The sequence below is a fragment of the Bubalus bubalis genome, chromosome 10 (assembly GCF_019923935.1).
Source record: "Bubalus bubalis isolate 160015118507 breed Murrah chromosome 10, NDDB_SH_1, whole genome shotgun sequence".
Classification (NCBI taxonomy): Eukaryota; Metazoa; Chordata; class Mammalia; order Artiodactyla; family Bovidae; genus Bubalus; species Bubalus bubalis.
In genome coordinates, this window is record NC_059166.1 from 60935662 (window position 1) to 60956219 (window position 20558).

The 20558-nt window shown below is 37.3% G+C and overlaps 2 protein-coding genes across 3 annotated transcripts in view; one reads left to right on the top strand and one right to left on the bottom strand.

The window, feature by feature from the left end:
* Positions 1-16116, top strand: part of QRSL1 (glutaminyl-tRNA amidotransferase subunit QRSL1) — a 34846-nt gene extending 18730 nt beyond the window's left edge. For both annotated transcript variants that reach the window (XM_006076410.4, XM_044924356.2), the window contains 6 exons: positions 3254-3429; positions 3518-3630; positions 4507-4699; positions 5101-5218; positions 11659-11864; positions 14057-16116. In XM_006076410.4, coding sequence (XP_006076472.1) covers positions 3254-3429; positions 3518-3630; positions 4507-4699; positions 5101-5218; positions 11659-11864; positions 14057-14274 — 1024 coding nt within the window. In that variant the 3' untranslated portion in view covers positions 14275-16116. The remainder of the gene's footprint in view (positions 1-3253; positions 3430-3517; positions 3631-4506; positions 4700-5100; positions 5219-11658; positions 11865-14056) is intronic.
* The window catches only part of RTN4IP1 (reticulon 4 interacting protein 1), a 133888-nt gene that overhangs the window by 70368 nt on the left and 42962 nt on the right, over positions 1-20558 (bottom strand). The gene's annotated exons all lie outside the window — the stretch shown is intronic.

Consider the following 20558-nt stretch of genomic DNA (forward strand, 5'->3'; position numbering starts at 1 on the left):
GGAAGACAAGTTGCAGAACAATATGTATTGTATGACCTTATTTCTGTTAAATGTAACAATTACATATATGAATATGTTAGTTGCATGGAAATATCTGGATAAATATACATTAAAAAATGGTAATTCTGGGGACTGATTATAAGAAATTTCACTTTATAGATCATATAGAATATTTTAATTTTTATAGTGGACATTTCAATTTTCTAATCAGAAAAACCTTTTTTCCTGAAATAGTTAAAAAATTTTAATTGTGGAAAATATACACAGTGGAAATATACATACAATTAAAATTTGTTATCTTAATCCTTTTAAAGTATACGATTCAGTTGTGTTAAGTACATTCACATTATCACTCAGCCAGTCTCTAGAACTTGTTTCATTTGCAAAACTTAAACTGTGTACTCCTTAAAAGCCTCCCATTTGCCCAGCTCCCTGTGTCCCCAGCCCTTGGCAAGCACTCTTTTACTTTATGTCTCTATGAATTTGACCATTCTAGGTACCTCATATAGGTAAAATTGTGTAGTATGTGTGCTTTCGTGACTCGTTTCACTTAGCATAATATCGTGTGTCTTTTTTTAATAAGAAAAACACAGACTATATAGGTAACTGAGCAAAGAAATGAACAGACACTTCATAGTTGAGTAATGCAAATACAAATAAGTGTGAAAAATTACTCAAAACGCCCATTAACAAATCTTTTATCAAAATAATGAGATTTTAAGAACTGCTAGTATTCAGTGATAATGAAAGTGAAGTTGCTCAGTCGTGTCCAGCTCTTTGTAACCCCATGGACTGTGGCCCACCAGGCTCCTCTGTCCATGGGATTTCCAGGCAAGAATACAGGAGTGAGTTGCCATTTCCTTCTCCAGGGGATCTTCCCGATCCAGGGATCAAACCGGGGTCTCCCACAGTGTGGTAGATGCTTTACTGTCTGTGCCACCAGGGAATGAAAGATAAAACAATGTGATTCACTGCAATTGGGAATATGAATTGGCATAACCTTTCTGACAAGTAATTTAACAAAATATATTTAGAACTTATAATGACAGGTAGACCCTTTGACCCATTAACTGTTAGAAGCTAGAGATACATGAGCAAAGATTTATGTTTAAAGGTGTTTATTAGAAAGTGCTTTATTTATTTATTTTTTTATTTTTGGCTGCACTGCACAGCTTGTGGGATCTTAATTCCCTGACTGGGGATTGAACTCAGACCTTCACCAGTGAAAGCACAGAGTTCTAACTGCTGGACTGCCAGGAAACTCCCTACAAAGTACTCTACTATGCAGTTATTCTACTTCACAACAATATAACAGTTTAAATAAATCAGAATACATTTCTAGTCATGATTCTAAATGGGGTAGCAGAATGGCTGTATCTGAATTCCTGGGAGGGGTGTGTTTATAAGCATACTATAAAATTGCTATTAAAAGAAGATATAAGATTTGTATGTATACCAGTGTTTTCTTAGGTGTTCTGAGGCAACAGAAACAAAAACAAAAATAAATGGAACCTAATCAAACTTAAAAGCTTTTGCACAGCAAAGGAAACCATAAAATGAAAAGACAGCCTACAGAATGGGAGACAGTATTTGCAAACAATGTGACTGACAGGGTCTTAATCTCCAAATGTACAAACAACTTATACAACTCAACAGCAAAAAACAACCCAATCACAAAATGGACAGAAGACCTAAATGGATATTTCTCCAAAAAAGACAGGACCAGTAGGCACATGAAAAGATACTCAGCATCACTAATTACTGAGAAATGCAAATCAGAACTACAGTGAGGTACCACACCACCTCACACTGGTCAAAATGGCCATCATTAAAAAGTCTACAAAAAACAAGTGCTTGAGAGGGTGTGGAGAAAAGAGAACCCTCCTACACTATTGATAGAAATGTAAGTTGGTGTAGCCACTGTGGAACATGATGGAGGTTCCTCAGAAAACTAAACACAGAATTACCGTATGACCCAGTGATCCCACCCTTAGGCATGCCTTAGTTGCTAAGTTGTGTCTGACTCTTAAAACCCCATGGACTGTAACCCGCCAGGCTCCTCCATCTATGGGATTTTCCAAGCAAGAATACTGGAGTGGGTTGCCATTTCCTGCTCCAGGGGATCTTCTCAACCTAGGGATTGAACCTGGGTCTCCTGCACTGCAGATGATTCTTTACCAACTGAGCCACCAGGGAAGCCCTACTCCTAGGCATATATCCAAACAAAACTATAATTCAAAACAATACATGCACCCCTGTGTTCATTCATAGCAGCACTATTCACAGTACCCAAGATACAGAAACAGTCTAAATGTCCATCGGCAGATGAATGGATAAAGAAAGTGTGGTACATATATACAATAGAAAACTACTCAGCCATAAAACAGAATGAAGTAATGCCATTTGCAGCAACATGGATGCAACTAGAGATGATCATACTAAGTGAAGTCAGAGAAAGACAAATACCATAATATATTATTTATATGTGAAATCTAAAATGTGGCACAAATTGAATCTATCTATGAAACAGACTTATCGACAGAGAATAGACTTGTGACTGGGAGTTTGGGGTTAGTAGATGCATACAGAATAGATAAACAAGAAGGTTTATCTATAGCACAAGGAACTATATCCTGTAACCTGGGATACACTATAATAGAAAAAATTTTTTAAAAATTGTATATATGTATATAACTAAATCACTTTGGTGTGTAGCAGAAATTAACACATCGTAAATCAACTACACTTCAATTAAAAAATAAAGAACTGAAAGATTTGTATAAGATTGTATAATTCCTGTGATAGGAATTGGGAATCAGTTAGGAATTGCCAATTGATAGAATATTGTACATATTTAAAAATTTCAGTAATCTTTATAACATAGTAAAAGTCTCATGATAAGCAAAAAAGAGATGGAAACTTATGATTACAGAATGACCTGAACTGTGAAAGAAAAATTCGTTTAAAAAAAAAAATAAAAAATGATTAAAATTTGAAAAAAAAAAAAAATTGTACTAGAAAAAAAGACTTAAAGTTCATATGCTAAAATGTTAGCAGTGTGTTTGCCTCAAAGTGGTAGAATACTTTGTTACATTTTTACACTTCTCTATATTTTAAGAATTCTCTGCTATGAGCATGTTTTATTTTTGTATAATCAGAAAACAACTTTAAAAGTATACATTTTAAAAAGATAGATTTCAGATATAATTAGATAGATGTTATCCTGCTAAAGAGAATTTCATTTAAATTTCAGGGCTTTAGGATCAGATACAGGAGGATCAACCAGAAATCCAGCTGCCCACTGCGGGGTTGTTGGTTTAAAACCAAGCTATGGCCTAGTTTCTCGTCATGGTCTCATTCCCTTGGTGAATTCAATGGATGTGCCAGGAATCTTAACCAGATGTGTGGATGATGCAGCCACTGTGTTGGGTATTTATACGATTCCATATAGTTTTAAAGCATTATCAGTTCACTGAAAAACCATGTGTCTGTCACTCATAAATACTTTTACTTACAGGTATACTAGCTGGGCATGATCCCAAAGATTCTACCACAATTCAAGATCCTGTTAAACCATTTACGCTTCCCAGTTTGACAGATGTGAGCAAACTATGTATAGGAATTCCAAAGGTAACTCTTTACAAAAGTTCTGTCAAGTCCAATACAGACAACAGACTTGGGAAACAGACTGGTTGAGTTGAAATCGCTGCTCTGCCACTTTTATTAGCTATGTGACCTGAGCACGTGAAAGGAGATACGTAAAATCACTCACCTTTTAAATGTTTAATTTTGAGCTTAGCAATAAGTTTTTGTCCTGGGAGACTGTCCTTTGCATTGTAAGATGTTTAGCAACATCTGGTCTCTACCCCTAGAGGTAGCAGCCCCACCCCTACCCTACCACCTCTACCCCACAAGTCAAACTGTCTGCAGACGTTACCACATGTTCCCTGGTTGAGAGCAAGAGGATAAAACTGCCCCTAGTTGAGAGCACTGCTGTAGAGAAATACTGTAAAATCTTAAATTTTCAATTAAGGTAATAGGTGTGCCTATTTTTAAGGATTTAGAGCGAAACAGACCTAGTTGGGAATCCTGGATCCTCTGCTTGCCTACTGTGTAACATTAGGAAAGTAACTTAACTTCTCTAGTCTCAATATTTTTCATTAATAACTTGAAGGATGATAATACCTACATCATAGGACTGTTAAAAGCGTTCAGTGAGAGAACCTTTGGAAAGCATCTAGCAGAATGCCTGATACATAATGAACATTTAATAAATATAAATTCTCCAACCAGATCTCCAGTCTTTAATATTATTGTATCCAGTTCACAATATCTAGTATTGTGCTTGTCATGCCATAAATGCTCTTAAATTAGTTCGGTCTTTTTAGCTACCTACTAACAATTTAATCATTTTCTAATATATTGCCAGAGGTTCTGGGGTACACATTTTTTTAAAACCATCTCTTTGGATGTTCTGATTTCTGTATTTTGACTTTTTCCAATTAGGAGTATCTTATGCCAGAATTGTCAAGTGAAGTACAATCTCTTTGGTCCAAAGCTGCTAATCTCTTTGAGTCTGAGGGGGCCAAAGTAACTGAAGTCTCCCTGCCCCATACCAGCTACTCAATTGTGTGCTACCACGTATTATGCACGTCGGAAGTGGCATCGAATATGGCCAGATTTGATGGGCTAGAATATGGTAAAGTGCCTGTGTTTTGGACTTCTAGGAAGTGTTCTCAAACATTTTCACTTGTTAGTGACAAAAAATATTATTGCCTGGGATAATGTTAATGATTTAGAGAAGTAAATTAGTGGATCCTTTTACTGTTGTCAATTTAGCATTATACTCACACTTTTCTTCATCATAACTCATAGTAAATGAATGAATGAGGGAGTGAACAAATGAAATTTCCCTCTTCATAATTTTCTTCTCTTTCTTGATTCCTGACGGGTCATTTAGTCCCAAGGCATGTAAAGAAGAGAATCCATTAAGGTCAATCTCCTGAAATTTTAGTATTGGCCACAAATGTGTCTCTAGACCTGCTTTTCAGCCAAAACTTTACTTCCTTTTCAAGTAATGTTCATCTCTTTTGTTTTCAGGTCACAGATGTGACAGTGATGTGTCTACTGAAGCCATGTATGCTGCAACCAGGCGAGAAGGGTTCAATGATGTGGTGAGAGGGAGAATCCTCTCAGGAAACTTTTTCTTATTAAAAGAGTAAGATAATCAGTTTAGGAATTTCCCCCATTCTTGGAAACTCCAGAGAGAAGTAGTAGCATGTCTGTCAGGTCTTATAAATTTTGCTAAGGAAGCAAAATCCTTATGATTTGAATTAGAAATCATAAGTAAAGGCCTGTTTTTGGTACTTTTGGCTCCTGGTTATTAAAAAAAAAATCACTGATGCTGTAGCAAGCTAATTAGGAAGCCTGAAGGGTTTTAGCCTCATTAAATGTCTCCTCTTATTGCTACATTGTCCTCCTGCTGTGAGAGCCTTAAGCAGGAAATTACATTGGTTTCTCTTTAAAAGGTCAGTGAAATCAACCTAACTTTCCCTTGCATCGTGTATCTGTTTCCTCCAAGAAAGAATTCTAAATTACTATGACTTTGGTATAAGTGTTTCATCATCTTGTGAATAGGATTCATCTTCCATACCACCAAGTCTGTGTAAGAGGACGTGGTAAGTGTGAAAGAGCAAGAATGTACTGAACAGCTTCTTGGAGTTTTGCATATATATAATGGGCATATATGGGTATATATCTATATGGATAGAAAGCATTTTATTCATCTGTGCATCTCCTTAGGGCCAGTAGTTAGCATTCCTTTTTCCAAAAATACTATGAACAGCTACTCTGAAAAACAGTATGGAGATTCCTCGAAAAATTAAAAATAGAACTACCATATGAACCAGAAATCCCACTTCTGGGTATATATCTGAAGGAAAGAAATCACTACCTCACAGCATTATTCGCAATAGCCAAGACATGGAAACAAACTAGTGTCCACTGGCAGACAAATGGAAAAAGAAAATGTGCTGTGTGTGTGTATACCCACCCCCACACACAATGGAACATTCATTATTATTCAAGAGTATTAATTATTATTCAAAAGAAAATCCTTCATTTGTGACAGCATGCATGGACCTTGAGGGCATTATCTTAAGTGAAATAAGTCAGAGAAAGACAAATACTGTATGATCTCACTTATATGTGGAATCTAGGGGGGAACAAAACACCAAAGCCACAGACCCAGTGGAATGGTAGTTGCTGGGCAAAGAGAGGAGATGTTGGTCAAAGGGTACAGACTCCCGCAGATAAGGTGAGTTCTGGGAGGGTGATGTACAACCTAATTACTATAAGTAACAACACTGTACTACATACTTGAAAGCTGCTGAGAGTAGATCTTAAACGTTCTTACCACATACACAAAAAACTCTTACGTGAGGTGATGGATGTGTTGACTAATCTTACTGTGGTAATCATTTTGCAATAAAAACATATCAAATTATGTTGCAAACCTTAAAACTACAGAATTTTATACTCAATTATATTTCAAAGCTGGAAAACAAGAACTATTATTTGATTAATGGGGAAATCACAGGGCTTTGCTGTTTGCTTTCCTTCTCTTCTGAATACCTGCTGTCTCATGTCAGGTTGATGGTTCCATTTTGTCTAGTTTTCCGATTGTTTAAAGTTGTGCTTTTGAAGCATATTAAAAGTAGGAAGAAATTTAATATAAGTATTTGTTCTTTTATAAAATTCAGTTTTGGGGAATGCTGTTAATATGTTATTTAAGCCATCAGCTGCTGGGTAAATTATACGTGATGCCTGCATTCATCACCCTATAGACCCTGTGGTCAATTGATAATAAAGACATCTGGTATTTCTATAGCATTTTTTTCAAGATAAAAAAGATCTCTCATTTTTATCTCATTGTATTTGGTCTATGCAAGGTTGGAATTGTTATATCCATTTTTACAGGTGAGGAAACTGAAGTTACCAATAAAATAGTTAATCCTTTTGCCAGCCTTCATTAACAGCTTCAGGAGGATCTAAAGAGTATTTTTTCCCCCTTGCTTTCCATCATTGACTTATAGTCACTCCTGTGTCTGGATAATTCCTTAATCTTTTCAGTAAAGTAAATGTCTTTTCTTTTGGGGCAGGAGAGTGTGAGGAGTAACCATATCCTTTATTACTTGTTATTACCTCAATAAGTTTAGGGAACATCCATCATCTCATATAGATACAACATTAAAGCAATAGGAAGAAAACATTTTCTTACAATGAGAACTCTTAGGATTTACTCTTGACAGCATTCATGTATAACATATGGCAGTGCTAATTATATTTATCATGTTCTACATTACATCCCTGGTACTTACTCATAACCAGAAGTTTGTGCCTTTAGACCATCTTCATCCTATTCCCCCTTCCCCTACCTCCTACTTGTTATAACTACAAATCTGATCACCTTTATGTATGAGTTTATTTTTGAAGTATAATTGACCTAAAACACTAGGTCAGTTCCTGGTGCACACCATCGTGATTTGACATTTCTATGCATTTCAAAACGATCACCATGATAAGTCTAGATGTCATCTGTCACCATATAAAGAAATTACATAATTACAACTATATTCCCCACACTGTATCTTTCATACCTGCAAGTTTGTAACTCAGTCTCCTTTACCTATTTCTCTCCTTCCCTCTCACTACCCTCCCCCTCTGGCAACCACCTGTTTATCTATGACTCAGTTTCTGTTTAGTTATGTTTGTTCATTTGTTTTGTTTTTGGATTCCATAGATAAGTGAAATCATACGGTATTTTCTCTCACTTAACTTCACTTGGCGTAATAGCCTCTAGATCTATCCATGTTGTCCCACAGAACAAAATCTCATTCTTCTTTATGGCAGATATTCTTTTTTTTTTTTTTTTAAACTTTACAAAATTGTATTAGTTTTGCCAAATATCAAAATGAATCCACCACAGGTATACATGTGTTCCCCATCCTGAACCCTCCTCCCTCCTCCCTCCCCATACCATCCCTCTGGGTCGTCCCAGTGCACTAGCCCCAAGCATCCAGTATCGTGCATCGAACCTGGACTGGCGACTCGTTTCATACATGATATTATACATGTTTCAATGCCATTCTCCCAAATCTTCCCACCCTCTCCCTCTCCTACAGAGTCCATAAGACTGTTCTATACATCAGTGTCTCTTTTGCTGTCTCGTGCACAGGGTTATTGTTACCATCTTTCTAAATTCCATATATATGCGTTAGTATACTGTATTGGTGTTTTTCTTTCTGGCTTACTTCACTCTGTATAATAGGTTCCAGTTTCATCCACCTCATTAGAACTGATTCAAATGTATTCTTTTTAATGGCTGAGTAATACTCCATTGTGTATATGTACCACAGCTTTCTTATCCATTCATCTGCTGATGGACATCTAGGTTGCTTCCATGTCCTGGCTATTATAAACAGTGCTGCGATGAACATTGGGGTACACGTGTCTCTTTCCCTTCTGGTTTCCTCAGTGTGTATGCCCAGCAGTGGGATTGCTGGATCATAAGGCAGTTCTATTTCCATTTTTTTAAGGAATCTCCACACTGTTCTCCATAGTGGCTGTACTAGTTTGCATTCCCACCAACAGTGTAAGAGGGTTCCCTTTTCTCCACACCCTCTCCAGCATTTATTATTTGTAGACTTTTGGATCGCAGCCATTCTGACTGGTGTGAAATGGTACCTCATAGTGGTTTTGATTTGCATTTCTCTGATAATGAGTGATGTTGAGCATCTTTTCATGTGTTTGTTAGCCATCTGTATGTCTTCTTTGGAGAAATGTCTGTTTAGTTCTTTGGCCCATTTTTTTTATTGGGTTGTTTATTTTTCTGGAGTTGAGCTGTAGGAGTTGCTTGTATATTTTTGAGATTAGTTGTTTGTCAGTTGCTTCATTTGCTATTATTTTCTCCCATTCTGAAGGCTGTCTTTTCACCTTGCTAATAGTTTCCTTTGATGTGCAGAAGCTTTTAATTAGGTCCCATTTGTTTATTTTTGCTTTTATTTCCAATATTCTGGGAGGTGGGTCATAGAGGATCCTGCTGTGATATATGTCAGCGAGTGTTTTGCCTATGTTCTCCTCTAGGAGTTTTATAGTTTCTGGTCTTATGTTTAGATCTTTAATCCATTTTGAGTTTATTTTTGTGTATGGTGTTAGAAAGTGTTCTAGTTTCATTCTTTTACAAGTGGTTGACCAGATTTCCCAGTACCACTTGTTAAAGAGATTGTCTTGAATTCATTGTATATTCTTGCCTCCTTTGTCAAAGATAAGGTGTCCATATGTGCATGGATTTATCTCTGGGCTTTCTATTTTGTTCCATTGATCTATATTTCTGTCTTTGTGCCAGTACCATACGGTCTTGATAACTGTGGCTTTGTAGTAGAGCCTGAAGTCAGGTAGGTTGATTCCTCCAGTTCCATTCTTCTTTCTCAAGATCGCTTTGGCTATTCAAGGTTTTTTGTATTTCCATACAAATTGTGAAATTATTTGTTCTAGCTCTGTGAAGAATACTGTTGGTAGCTTGATAGGGATTGCATTGAATCTATAAATTGCTTTGGGTAGTATACTCATTTTCACTATATTATGGTAGATATTCTATTGTGTATATATACTCCATCTTTATCCATTCATCTGTCAGTGGACATTTAAGTGGTTTCCATATCTGAACTATTGTAAACAATGCTGCAGTGAACATCAGATCAGTCGCTCAGTCGTGTCCGAGTCTTTGTGACCCCATGAATCGCAGCACGCCAGGCCTCCCTGTCCATCACCAACTCCCGGAGTTCACTCAGACTCACGTCCATCGAGTCAGTGATGCCATCCAGCCATCTCATCCTTGTCGTCCCCTTCTCCTCCTGCCCCCAATCCCTCCCAGCATCAGAGTCTTCCAATGAGTCAACTCTTCACCTGAGGTGGCCGAAGTACTGGAGTTTCAGCTTTAGCATCATTCCTTCCAAAGAAATCCCAGGGCTGATCTCCTTCAGAATGGACTGGTTGGATCTCCTTGCAGTCCAAGGGACTCTCAAGAGTCTTCTCCAACACCACAGTTCAAAAGCATCAATTCTTCGGCACTCAGCCTTCTTCACAGTCCAACTCTCACATCCATACATGACCACAGGAAAAACTATAGCCTTGACTAGACGAACCTTTGTTGGCAAAGTAATGTCTCTGCTTTTGAATGTGCTCTCTAGGTTGGTCATAACTTTCCTTCCAAGGAGTAAGCGTCTTTTAATTTCATGGCTGCAGTCACCATCTGTAGTGAGTTTGGAGCCCAGAAAAATAAAGTCTGACACTGTTTCCACTGTTTCCCCATCTGTTTCCCATGAAGTGGTGGGACCGGATGCCATGATCTTCGTTTTCTGAATGTTGAGCTTTAAGCCAACTTTTGCACTCTCCACTTTCACTTTCATCAAGAGGCTTTTGAGCTCCTCTTCACTTTCTGCCATAAGGGTGGTGTCATCTGCATATCTGAGGTTATTGATATTTCTCCCAGCAATCTTGATTCCAGCTTGTGTTTCTTCCAGTCCAGCGTTTCTCATGATGTACTCTGCAGTGAACATAGGGGTGCGTATATCTTTTCAAATGTGTTTGTCTTCTTTGAATAAATACCCAGGAGTGGAACTGCTGCATTGTGTGGTTGTTCTGTTTTTAATTCTTTGAGGAATCTCCATGCTGTTTTCTATAGAGGCTGCACCACTTTATATTCCCACCAGCCATGCATGAAGGTTCCCCTTTCTCTACATCCTTGACAATACTTGTTATTTGTTGTCTTTGATAATAGCCATTAATGTGTGAGGTGATATTTCATGGTGGTTTTGAATTGCATTTCTCTGATGATTAGTGATAGTGAGCATCTTTTCATGTGCTTGCTGGCCATCCATATATCTTCTTTGGAAAAATGACTGTTCTGGTCTTCTGCCTGTTTTTTGATTGGTTGTTTGTTTTTCTGATGTTGAGTTGTGTGAGTTCTTTGTATATTTTTGTATATTAACACCTTATCAGGTATATCATTTGCAAATGTCTTCTCCTATTCAGTAGGCAGCCTAAAGCATCTTTCCAGGAGTTTCACATTTCCATTCCTGGGCTGCTACTGTCTGTAAAATACAAAATTGCAAACACTGCATTCTTTCCTCAGTTATTGTTTCCAGAGCCTGTTTTCTAGTGTTAGAATTCTCCAAAACTTCAGAACTCTTATAATAATTATAACTATAGATGAAATAGGACATTATAATAGAAAGAGGATTGGAATGCACCTCCAGAGATCTAAGTTCTGGTCCTTCCTCTGCCACTTTTAATCTCTGCAGCCTTTGGAAAGTCATTTAGTTGCTATGCCCTTGATTTTCCTCACCTGAAAATGAACGTTCTGGTTTAATGATGTCCCTGGAAGTGTTAATAATTTGTGATTATATGTGCAGAATTGTATCTACTTTAGAATAACAGCATGGTTGAACAAAATTGATTTTTATGTGTTGGGAATCTTAGTGGTACCCGCTCCTACAGGCCAAGAGTCCAGTGATTCTTTAACAAGTCTTATGCATGAGAATTCATTGAAAGAAATAACAAAAAGCCCTTAAAATGTCAACTTTTTTTTTCCCACAGAAATTATGAGAATTATTTTGTCAAAGCACAGAAAGTGAGACGGCTCATTGCTAATGATTTTGTTAATGTTTTTAACTCTGGAGTGGACGTGCTGCTAACTCCCACGACCTTGAGTGAGGCAGTGCCGTACACAGAATTCATCAAGGAAGACAACAGGACGCGCAGTGCCCAAGACGACGTCTTTACACAGGCCGTAAATATGGCAGGTGAGGGTCCCTTAAGAACAGTCTGGTTTTCTCCCGATTTTTAGGTAGACAGTCCGGGTCCTCAACTTAGGTTCTAGCTAGATTATTCCCTAAACACAATAGCCTGTCCTTCTGGGATACTTAGGAGTGTGTGGGTGTGTTCATGTGGGTGTGTGTGCATGTGTGCATTTATAGGCCTACACATGCTTGCATTCACCACACACACACAGTAATTTTCAGACCTACAGAAAGATTTTAAAAAGTCATAAAATGAATATCCTTTATGTCCTTTGCCTGGGTTCATCCTTGTTCACATTTTGCCTCATTTGCTTTTTCCTTCCCCTCTCCCTTTACCCCCAGACAGACAGACACACATACAAAGCTTTTACTTAATTAATTTGAAAGTGTAAACATCATTTTTCTTTACCCCTAAATACTTTTAGCATGAATCATCTGGAATAAAGACATCCATCATCATAACCTAAGAAGGCTAACACAAATACAATAATATTCCAAATACAGTTCATATTTAAGTTTTCTCAATTGTACCAAAAATGCCTTTTATAGGGTGTTTTTCCTGCATATATTTGTTTATGATATCTCTTACTAAAGTCTAGAACAATCCCCCAAGTCTCTATGTTCTTTTATTAAGAACCACATCAGATTGTTATGATTTTTGTTTCAATCATCAAACATAATGTAGAAAACTCAAGAGAGAGGGAAAAGTCCGTTGTATTTATCTATATACTTTTGTTTACTGTGTTCATTTCTCCCTGATGGATCAAGATTCTTTGTTTTATCATATCCTTTCTGTTTGGAGAAGAGTTTGCCATTCTTTTAGGGTACATCTGCTAGCAACCAATTCTCTTAGCTTTCTTCTAAGAATGTCTCGATTTTCCTCTCATTTTTATAGTTTATTTTTGCTGGATATATGATTTTGGTTTAACAGTTCTTTTCTTTAGCATTTACAAAATGTCCTGCTAATTTCTTCTAGCCTTCATAGTTACTGATAAGAAATCTTCTACCTTTAAAATTTTTTAAGTGACATTGTCTTTTTTGAAGAATCCTGTCCACTTGACCTGTAGGATATCTGTCCATAATTTGAATTTGTCAGATTGCTTCCTTATGATGGGGTCGACTTAAACATTTTTGGCACAAATACTGTATGCACTTCATGTCAAGAAACAGTTAATATCAGTTCGTAGCACTGTGGAAACTAAGGAAGTAACCAGCAGATGTTTTCCTTGTGAAGGCACATCTTCCTTTTGTCAGTTGTAAGCAATTGGTGATATGATATGTTGGGACTGTGTTTCCCAATAAACCTGAACCCACTTTTAGCATCTATTGATGACCCTTGCCTGAATTAAGTATTACTTAGAGAATTACAGAGTGCTGACTTTTCTATCATTCCTTCTCCGTGTCTTAGCTAGCAGTCTTCTCTATAGAACAGCTATCCTTTTTTTAAAAAATTCAATGTATTATAAGTCTCATTATTTTTGATGCTCAAATTTAACTAACAGGAACCTCTCCAAGTTGTATGTAACCCTTGTAACCCTTAAACTAGCCCCCATTAATTTTTAAAAACTTTCTTGTTTTATGGCATAACAAAATACCCCAAAACTGAAATTAAAACTACCCTGAGCTACTATTTCTCACCTAATAAATTGACAAAAAATTAAGCAACTCAGCAACACATTGTATAGGTGAGGCTGTAGGAAAACTCTCATTTTGCTGATAGAAGTTCAAAAGGTACAACTTTTTTGGAGGGGAATTTGGCAATTTCTAATTAATATATACATTTATCTTTTGATGAAGCAATTCCTCTTCATCTGAGAAACATTCAAGAGTACTGAAAAAATACACAAGGTAATTCACTGGGACATGGCGTGAAATTGCTAAATACTAAAAACAATCAAAACCCCCCAACCATAGAAGAATGGTTGAATAAATTATGGTAAAACCACATGGTGGAATACTATGCAACTATAAAAAAGGAATGAACCTCGTCTCTGAACAGATACGCAGTGATTTCCTAGATATAGTAAATGAACAAAGGAAGATACAAAAATATACATGTCATAATTTTTGTGATTTTTTTTTTTTTTTAACCCTTATCCTGTCTTGTACCTATTGGCACTGAAAAGTGGAAGAGGTCTCTGTGTCTTAGGGTGGAGAATTGGTCAACATTTAATGGGTCTCTTTCCTTTCCTCAGGACTGCCAGCAGTGAGTGTCCCTATGGCCCTCTCAAGCCAAGGGTTGCCAATAGGACTACAGTTTATTGGACGTGCATTTTGTGACCAGCAGCTTCTTACAGTTGCCAAATGGTTTGAAAAACAAGTCCAGTTTCCTGTTATTCAACTTCAAGAACTAATGGATGATTGCTCATCAGTTTTTGAAAATGAAAAGTTGGCTTCTGTTTCTCTAAAATAGTGAAAACTATATTGTGCACATTATAATGACTTTTAAAGGTTTTTATATTTTAGAGAAGTCAGGTGTTCTTGAAATTTGGTTCATTGTCGACATTGTCATTCCTTGGAGTCATTTTTTTAAATTCTTGTGATGTAGTTAATTATAAATAATCTGTCACCATTTATTCAGCATCCACTCAGTATAAACCAAAGTACATGCGACCTGGGTTCAATCCCTAGGTCGGAAAGATCCCCTGGAGGAGGCCATGGCCACCCACTCCAGTATTCTTGCCTGGAGAACTCCATGGACAGAGGAGCCTGCGGGCTACAGCCCACAGGGTTGCAAAGAGGCAGACACACACACTCAAGTAGAAACCAAGTACAGGATTTCTATTATAATACGAGATACATGTTGCTAAAAAATGATGCCTTCTAAATGTTCATTAAAAAGAACATCACTTACAGTGCAAGTAAGCTTAGGGGTAAACCTGTCAAGACGTGTATGTCTTTGCAACCAAAGCACAAACATGAACAGTAAGTCGTACTTCCAGAGAGAGCCTAGACAGCCCAGCTGACAGGAATTTCAACACGTGATAGAGGCCGCTGCAAAAGAGGTTAAAAATGCACAAAAACAATAAAATGGGAACATCCACTTCTAGGTCTGATCAGAGCAGGTGGAAGAGAAGCTCTAACACAGGAGGAAGTGCAGCTTGCTGGCCCAGACAGGGGTGTGCCTCTCTCTGGGGAGAGCCCAGGTGGGCACACTCTTCTAAGAGGAGACCTGCAATGAGAACTTTTCTTCTTTCCTGGTGAAAGTTAAAATGTTACTTCTGCTATTGCAGCGCCCCATGCCAAGGAGCTCACAATAACTCCTAGTTACACCGAGTTCATTCTCCTAGTTCCCAGTCACAAACTAGCTCAGTGGTGTCAGACATTTGCTGTGACCTAACAAACTGAACTGAACTCGGAAATTGGTAGCTACTGGAGCATGGCTTTAGTGAGAGTTTCAATACACAAGTAAGATCCAGTATGAAAAACTTGTAGATAACTTGGTGGGGCTGCATGGGCCCATGCAGAGAAGAGGCCCATGGGCCTCCTTCCTTACCCTAGATTCTCTACTCATGGTTTTCTTACCCACCCTCCTGACTTTCCTTACAAGTGCTCTCCCTTTAGACACCTTTAGCACAAAGAAATAAGAATGGGAATATGTATTCAGAATTTTAAGGAAAAAAAAAAGATCTAATGAAAAGCATTCCTTTACCCACTATCACGGGCTTCCTTGGTAGCTCAGATGGTAAAGAATCTGCCTGCAATGCAGGAGACCTAGGTTTGATCCCCTATAAGGTTTCATCGTTGGATTTGTCTCTGCCAGAACACAATTGTCATCTCATGTTTATCATGAGTTCTAATTTGACATTTATTGTTGATAAGTTTAAGTAGGGAGCTGAATGATTATTTAATAGATTCACTTTGGTAAGGAAAAAATCTTTTCTAAATATAAAAGACATGAAGTAAAAACATAAGAGGCACAACCTTCTCAGAACTACTGGAAAACAGTGCAATGGGAGTTTAAACTGCCTGGTACTTTTCATTAATACTTTTCTCTCCCCCTGGGATCCTTCCACTCGCAAATGCTCAATCTGATAAACTACCTAAAAGTTTTCTGTGCCAAGTGCACTAGTATTCTGAAAGATTTTGACTGAATCCCTGAAAGGAAAAAATTCAAGACAAGAATTCCTTTATTTTATAACAAGAGAAAACCCTTAGTTGGGGGAGAGAGTATGATGCAAATGGCAAGCAAATAAATCTTTCCCCCAGTCTTTTTTTATGTGTGTATAATTTGGAATAAAAGATTTTCAAAGAATATGTAGTTTCTCTTATTCCTATGTCTCTACTTGAGTTGCACTAATGACTTGAAATAAGGAAGTGAAACATTTACATCGTTTTCACATAATAACACCCAACTAGCGTGAAATGATACCTAATCTGTTCTTTCTTTTCCATCTTTACCCTAAATCTGGTAGATCTCATTTTGCCAAATCACTGTCTGAGAATTTAAAATGGAAAATGGTTTCTGTGTCTCAGCTAATTAAACCCTGAAACTATGAGCAACAGGGCTGTCAGAGCAGAGCACATCAGAAAGATGAAGATGACTTCAAGTGTGAAATGAGTGCCTTGATAAGACAGAGCAAAAGACAGACTCAACAGCAGAAGGGTTGCTAGAGTGAGAAAATGTGATGCATTCGCAAAACTTGGCATCTGACACCACACAGAGCCGAGTCCAAGCCAAATCCGTGTTGGCCCCCACCTATCGTTATCAAGAAAATCACTTGAAACTAGAGAGGCAGAATTTGATTGGCTGTATGACACCAGGCTGTCAGGAACGCAGGACTGTGGACCACCTAGAGAAGATAGCAGGTACAAAAGAGGAGCTTGTGACAGGAAACGGGGATTCCTATGAGGAAAACACTGGCACCTTCCACCAACTCTGCGACCCCAGAGACTGCAGCCTGCCAGGCACCTTCTAGAGTGGACAAGAAACATCTTTAGAATTTTAGAACAGAATCTGAGGAACAGTGAAGAGATCTGGTTATAGGGCACCAGTAAGTAGACCTCGAGAATTCTGTAAACTGTTGCACGCTGTTCCAGTCAAAGTAAGGGACCAAAGTAATGAAATATTCACAATATTAATGGTTTCTGTTACGAACTTTCATTTATTAACTACTTTTACTCTCCCTCCCTTTACTCAAATATCTGATTATACCACAGCTAAATGTGTTGCCTGTGCAAGCCTCAGGTAAAATTTACTCATTGGACTCAGAAGCGCCAGAGGACAGTTTAAAGTAGAAGGCTTTCCTCAGTTATTTCATAACTTAAGCCATGTGTACACTAGAACAAAAACCTGAAAATTTAATAAAAGCAAATAACACCAGAAAACCCCAGCAAACATTAAATAAAAGTAATTACAGGATTTCAGAGGGACTTTTTATTCCTTTTTCTTTATACCACAGTGGAATATAAATCCAAAAGGATTCTAGGCACTTTATTAAAATATTATTAAAATGCTATAAAAGTAAATAGTTGAGGAAATCACTGAATTGATTAAAAAGGGTGGGGGGGGGAGTTAAAACCAGGAATAAATAAAAATTACAATGTTTGTCAAGGTATTTATACAGATGCTTAAGGCCATATAGTGTGATACAGTGGGAAATTTTCCTGTCACTTTTCTAGTGGGAAAGTTCACCAGATTTAAAAATAGATAAACCTGGGTTTGACTCCTATTACCACCATTTGTGAGTTATGTAACCTGTCTGAGCTTCAGTGTCTTGACCTGTGAAATGGAGATAATATTTATTCCAAGGGATGGTTGGGAGGATTAAATTTAAATGATGCCCTTAAAGCACCTAGTGCACCATGACAAAATAAGTACTCAAAAGTTTGGAATTATAAATAAATGCAAACAATCATGAAATTACCATTTTCCCATATATGCTACAAATACACATTAAACTAATATGGCCAAACTGCAATTTACTAAAAACTTATGCTAGAGACCAGTTATAATGGCTCTGGTGATCTGGCTTCCACTGAGGATAAAGTTTAAAATATCTGGAAGAAATGATGAACTATGTGTTTCTAAAGCAATTTCCCTGAGCCTTTGAGAAAGAATTGACTAATTCTTCAAAGACCTGAAGGTTTTTTAAAAGGCCCTCGTGCCTTGCCAACCAAGTGAGAGGGGGAAACACTTTCGATAGAGCCAAGCTCTTGCTCAAAAAACTCAGTTCCAGTCCCACATATACATACATAGATGGTTGAGACCCTGAAATATTACATCTTATCTATAATTATTTTAACATAGGAAAAGTTTAGGGTTACTATTCCCTACAGATAGCTAGTCTAGCCATCGGGGGGTGGTGAGGATAGTTAATGAAGCACCCCCTGGGGCATCTGTTAGTAAGTAACTTGATTTCTTGGTGAAATTAGTCGCAAAATAGACCTGTGGAATAGTATAGAACTGGTGTCAGGTATCTGCCAAGATGAAAATGGACAACTTCAGCAGAGTTCATATAGCAGAACTAGTTGTCTTCAGAGGCCAATCATAGTGTAGAATTCTGTTTTCTGTGACAAGTGTTTGCGAGGCTGAAATTCAAAGCTTTAAGGCTTATAATAACCAGGTAAAATCCAATACAGTATACTGTTAGAACCATTCTATCACAAGCATGTCAAAAGACATGGAGCATCTAATTCCATGTGAATTATTTTTTTCTTTATGGTACTCTAGTTCTCCATGGAAATAGCTACTAGGGTGCAGGTGTAACTGGTGCAGAATTAAGGTAGTGTTCGTGGGAAAGAAAAGAGATAAAGTGAAAACCAGAAGAATTTGGAGCTTAATTGGATTTAAGGGTATGGGAGAAAGGAGGGAAAGAAATATGACTTTTATACTGAGAAGTGCTCTCAACTAGAAAAATAATGTTAACCTTAATAAAAACAGGAAAAGCAGGAATGATTTGTAGGGGCTGAAGATGTATTCCACAATCAAGGAGAAACACCAACAGGTAGTGGGCAAAAAGGCAGGTGAGAAAAATGGAGCTTGGGGAATCAGAAGGACAGAGAATGAAGTCTACCCCTTCTTCCCTGATGTTTTATTATGAAAATTTTCAAATATAAAGCACTGAACACTCACATACCCACCACCTATATTCTACTACTGACATTTTACTGTATTTTATCACATATCTATCCATCTAATATCTCTATTCATCCTTTAATCTGCCTAATTTTTAAAATATATATCTCAAAGTACACTTTACCCTAAATACCTAAGCATATCTGTCACTTGAGTTCAATATTTGTTTATGGGTTTTTTAAAGTAAAACTTAAGTACAATTAAATTCACAAATCTTAAGTGTACATTCCCTGAGTTTTGACAAATGCATTCACCTGTGTAACCCAAACCCCTATCAACACATAGACTGTTACTAGAATTTCTGTCACCCCAGAAAATTTCCTCATGTCCTCTCCTAGTTAATCCCTGCTCCCACCCTTCTAGAGGAAAATATTCCTCTGATTTTTTTCCCCCCAAAACAATTTAGTTTTGCTTATTCTACAATTTCATATGAATATAATGTGCACTGGGTCACCTGAAAGGTTGTACCAGGAAATGCAAGATCTCAATTTTTAAATTTGATTTTTTAAGATGTTTTATTTTTTCAGGTTACAAAGGTAATGCTTGTGTTCTGGCAGGAGACAACAGAAAAACACACACACAAAATCACTATCTCACCATCTAGATGTATGTATACATATATATGTATATATACGTATATGTTTTTTATTAATAAAATTGATGTCATACTTCACATAGTTGTGTAGTCATTACCATGAGATTCAAGAATGTTTTTATTATCCCACAAAGAAGCCCCACGACCATTAGCAGTCACTCCCCATTCCACTCTACTCCCAGCCCCTGGCAACCACAAATTTACTGTCTTTGTGGATTTGCCTCTTCTGGATATGACATATAAATGCAATCATACACTATGTGACCTTTTGTGTCTAGCTTCTTTCACTTAGCATAGTGTTTTCAAGATTCATCCATGTTGAAGCATATGTCAATATCGCATTGTTTTTATGACTGAATAATATTCCAACGTGTAAGTATATTGCATGTTGTTAATTTATTCATCAGCTGATGGACATTAGGATTGTTCCCACTTTATGAATGAATACTGCTGCTATGAACATGCATGCACAAGTGTACGTACTCATGTACAATGTGCTTCTGTTTTACCTGAATATATATCTAGGTGTGAAATTGGTGGGTCATCTGGTAACACTGTGTTTGACCTTTTGAAAAATTGCTAAACATTTCCAAAGTGGCTGCACTGTTTTACATTCTTACCAGCAATATATGAGAGTTTCAGCGTCTCCACATTCTTGCTAACCCTTGTTATTGTCTTTTTTTTTTTTTTTTCTATTATAGGGACTCAGGCTGATAGAGCAGCCACCATTTTACACACTGTTGTTCAGTTAGATGAAGTGGTATCCCACTGTAGTTTCAATTTGCATTTCTCTAATGACTAATGACTGTGGAATGACTGTGGGAAATTCTGAAAGAGATGGGAATACCAGACCACCTGAACTGCCTCTTGAGAAACCTATATACAGGTCAGGAAGCAACAGTTAGAACAGGAAATGGAACGACAGACTGGTTCCAAATAGGAAAAGGAATATGTCAAGGCTGTATATTGTCACCCTGCTTATTTAACTTATATGCAGAGTATATCATGAGAAACGCTGGGCTGG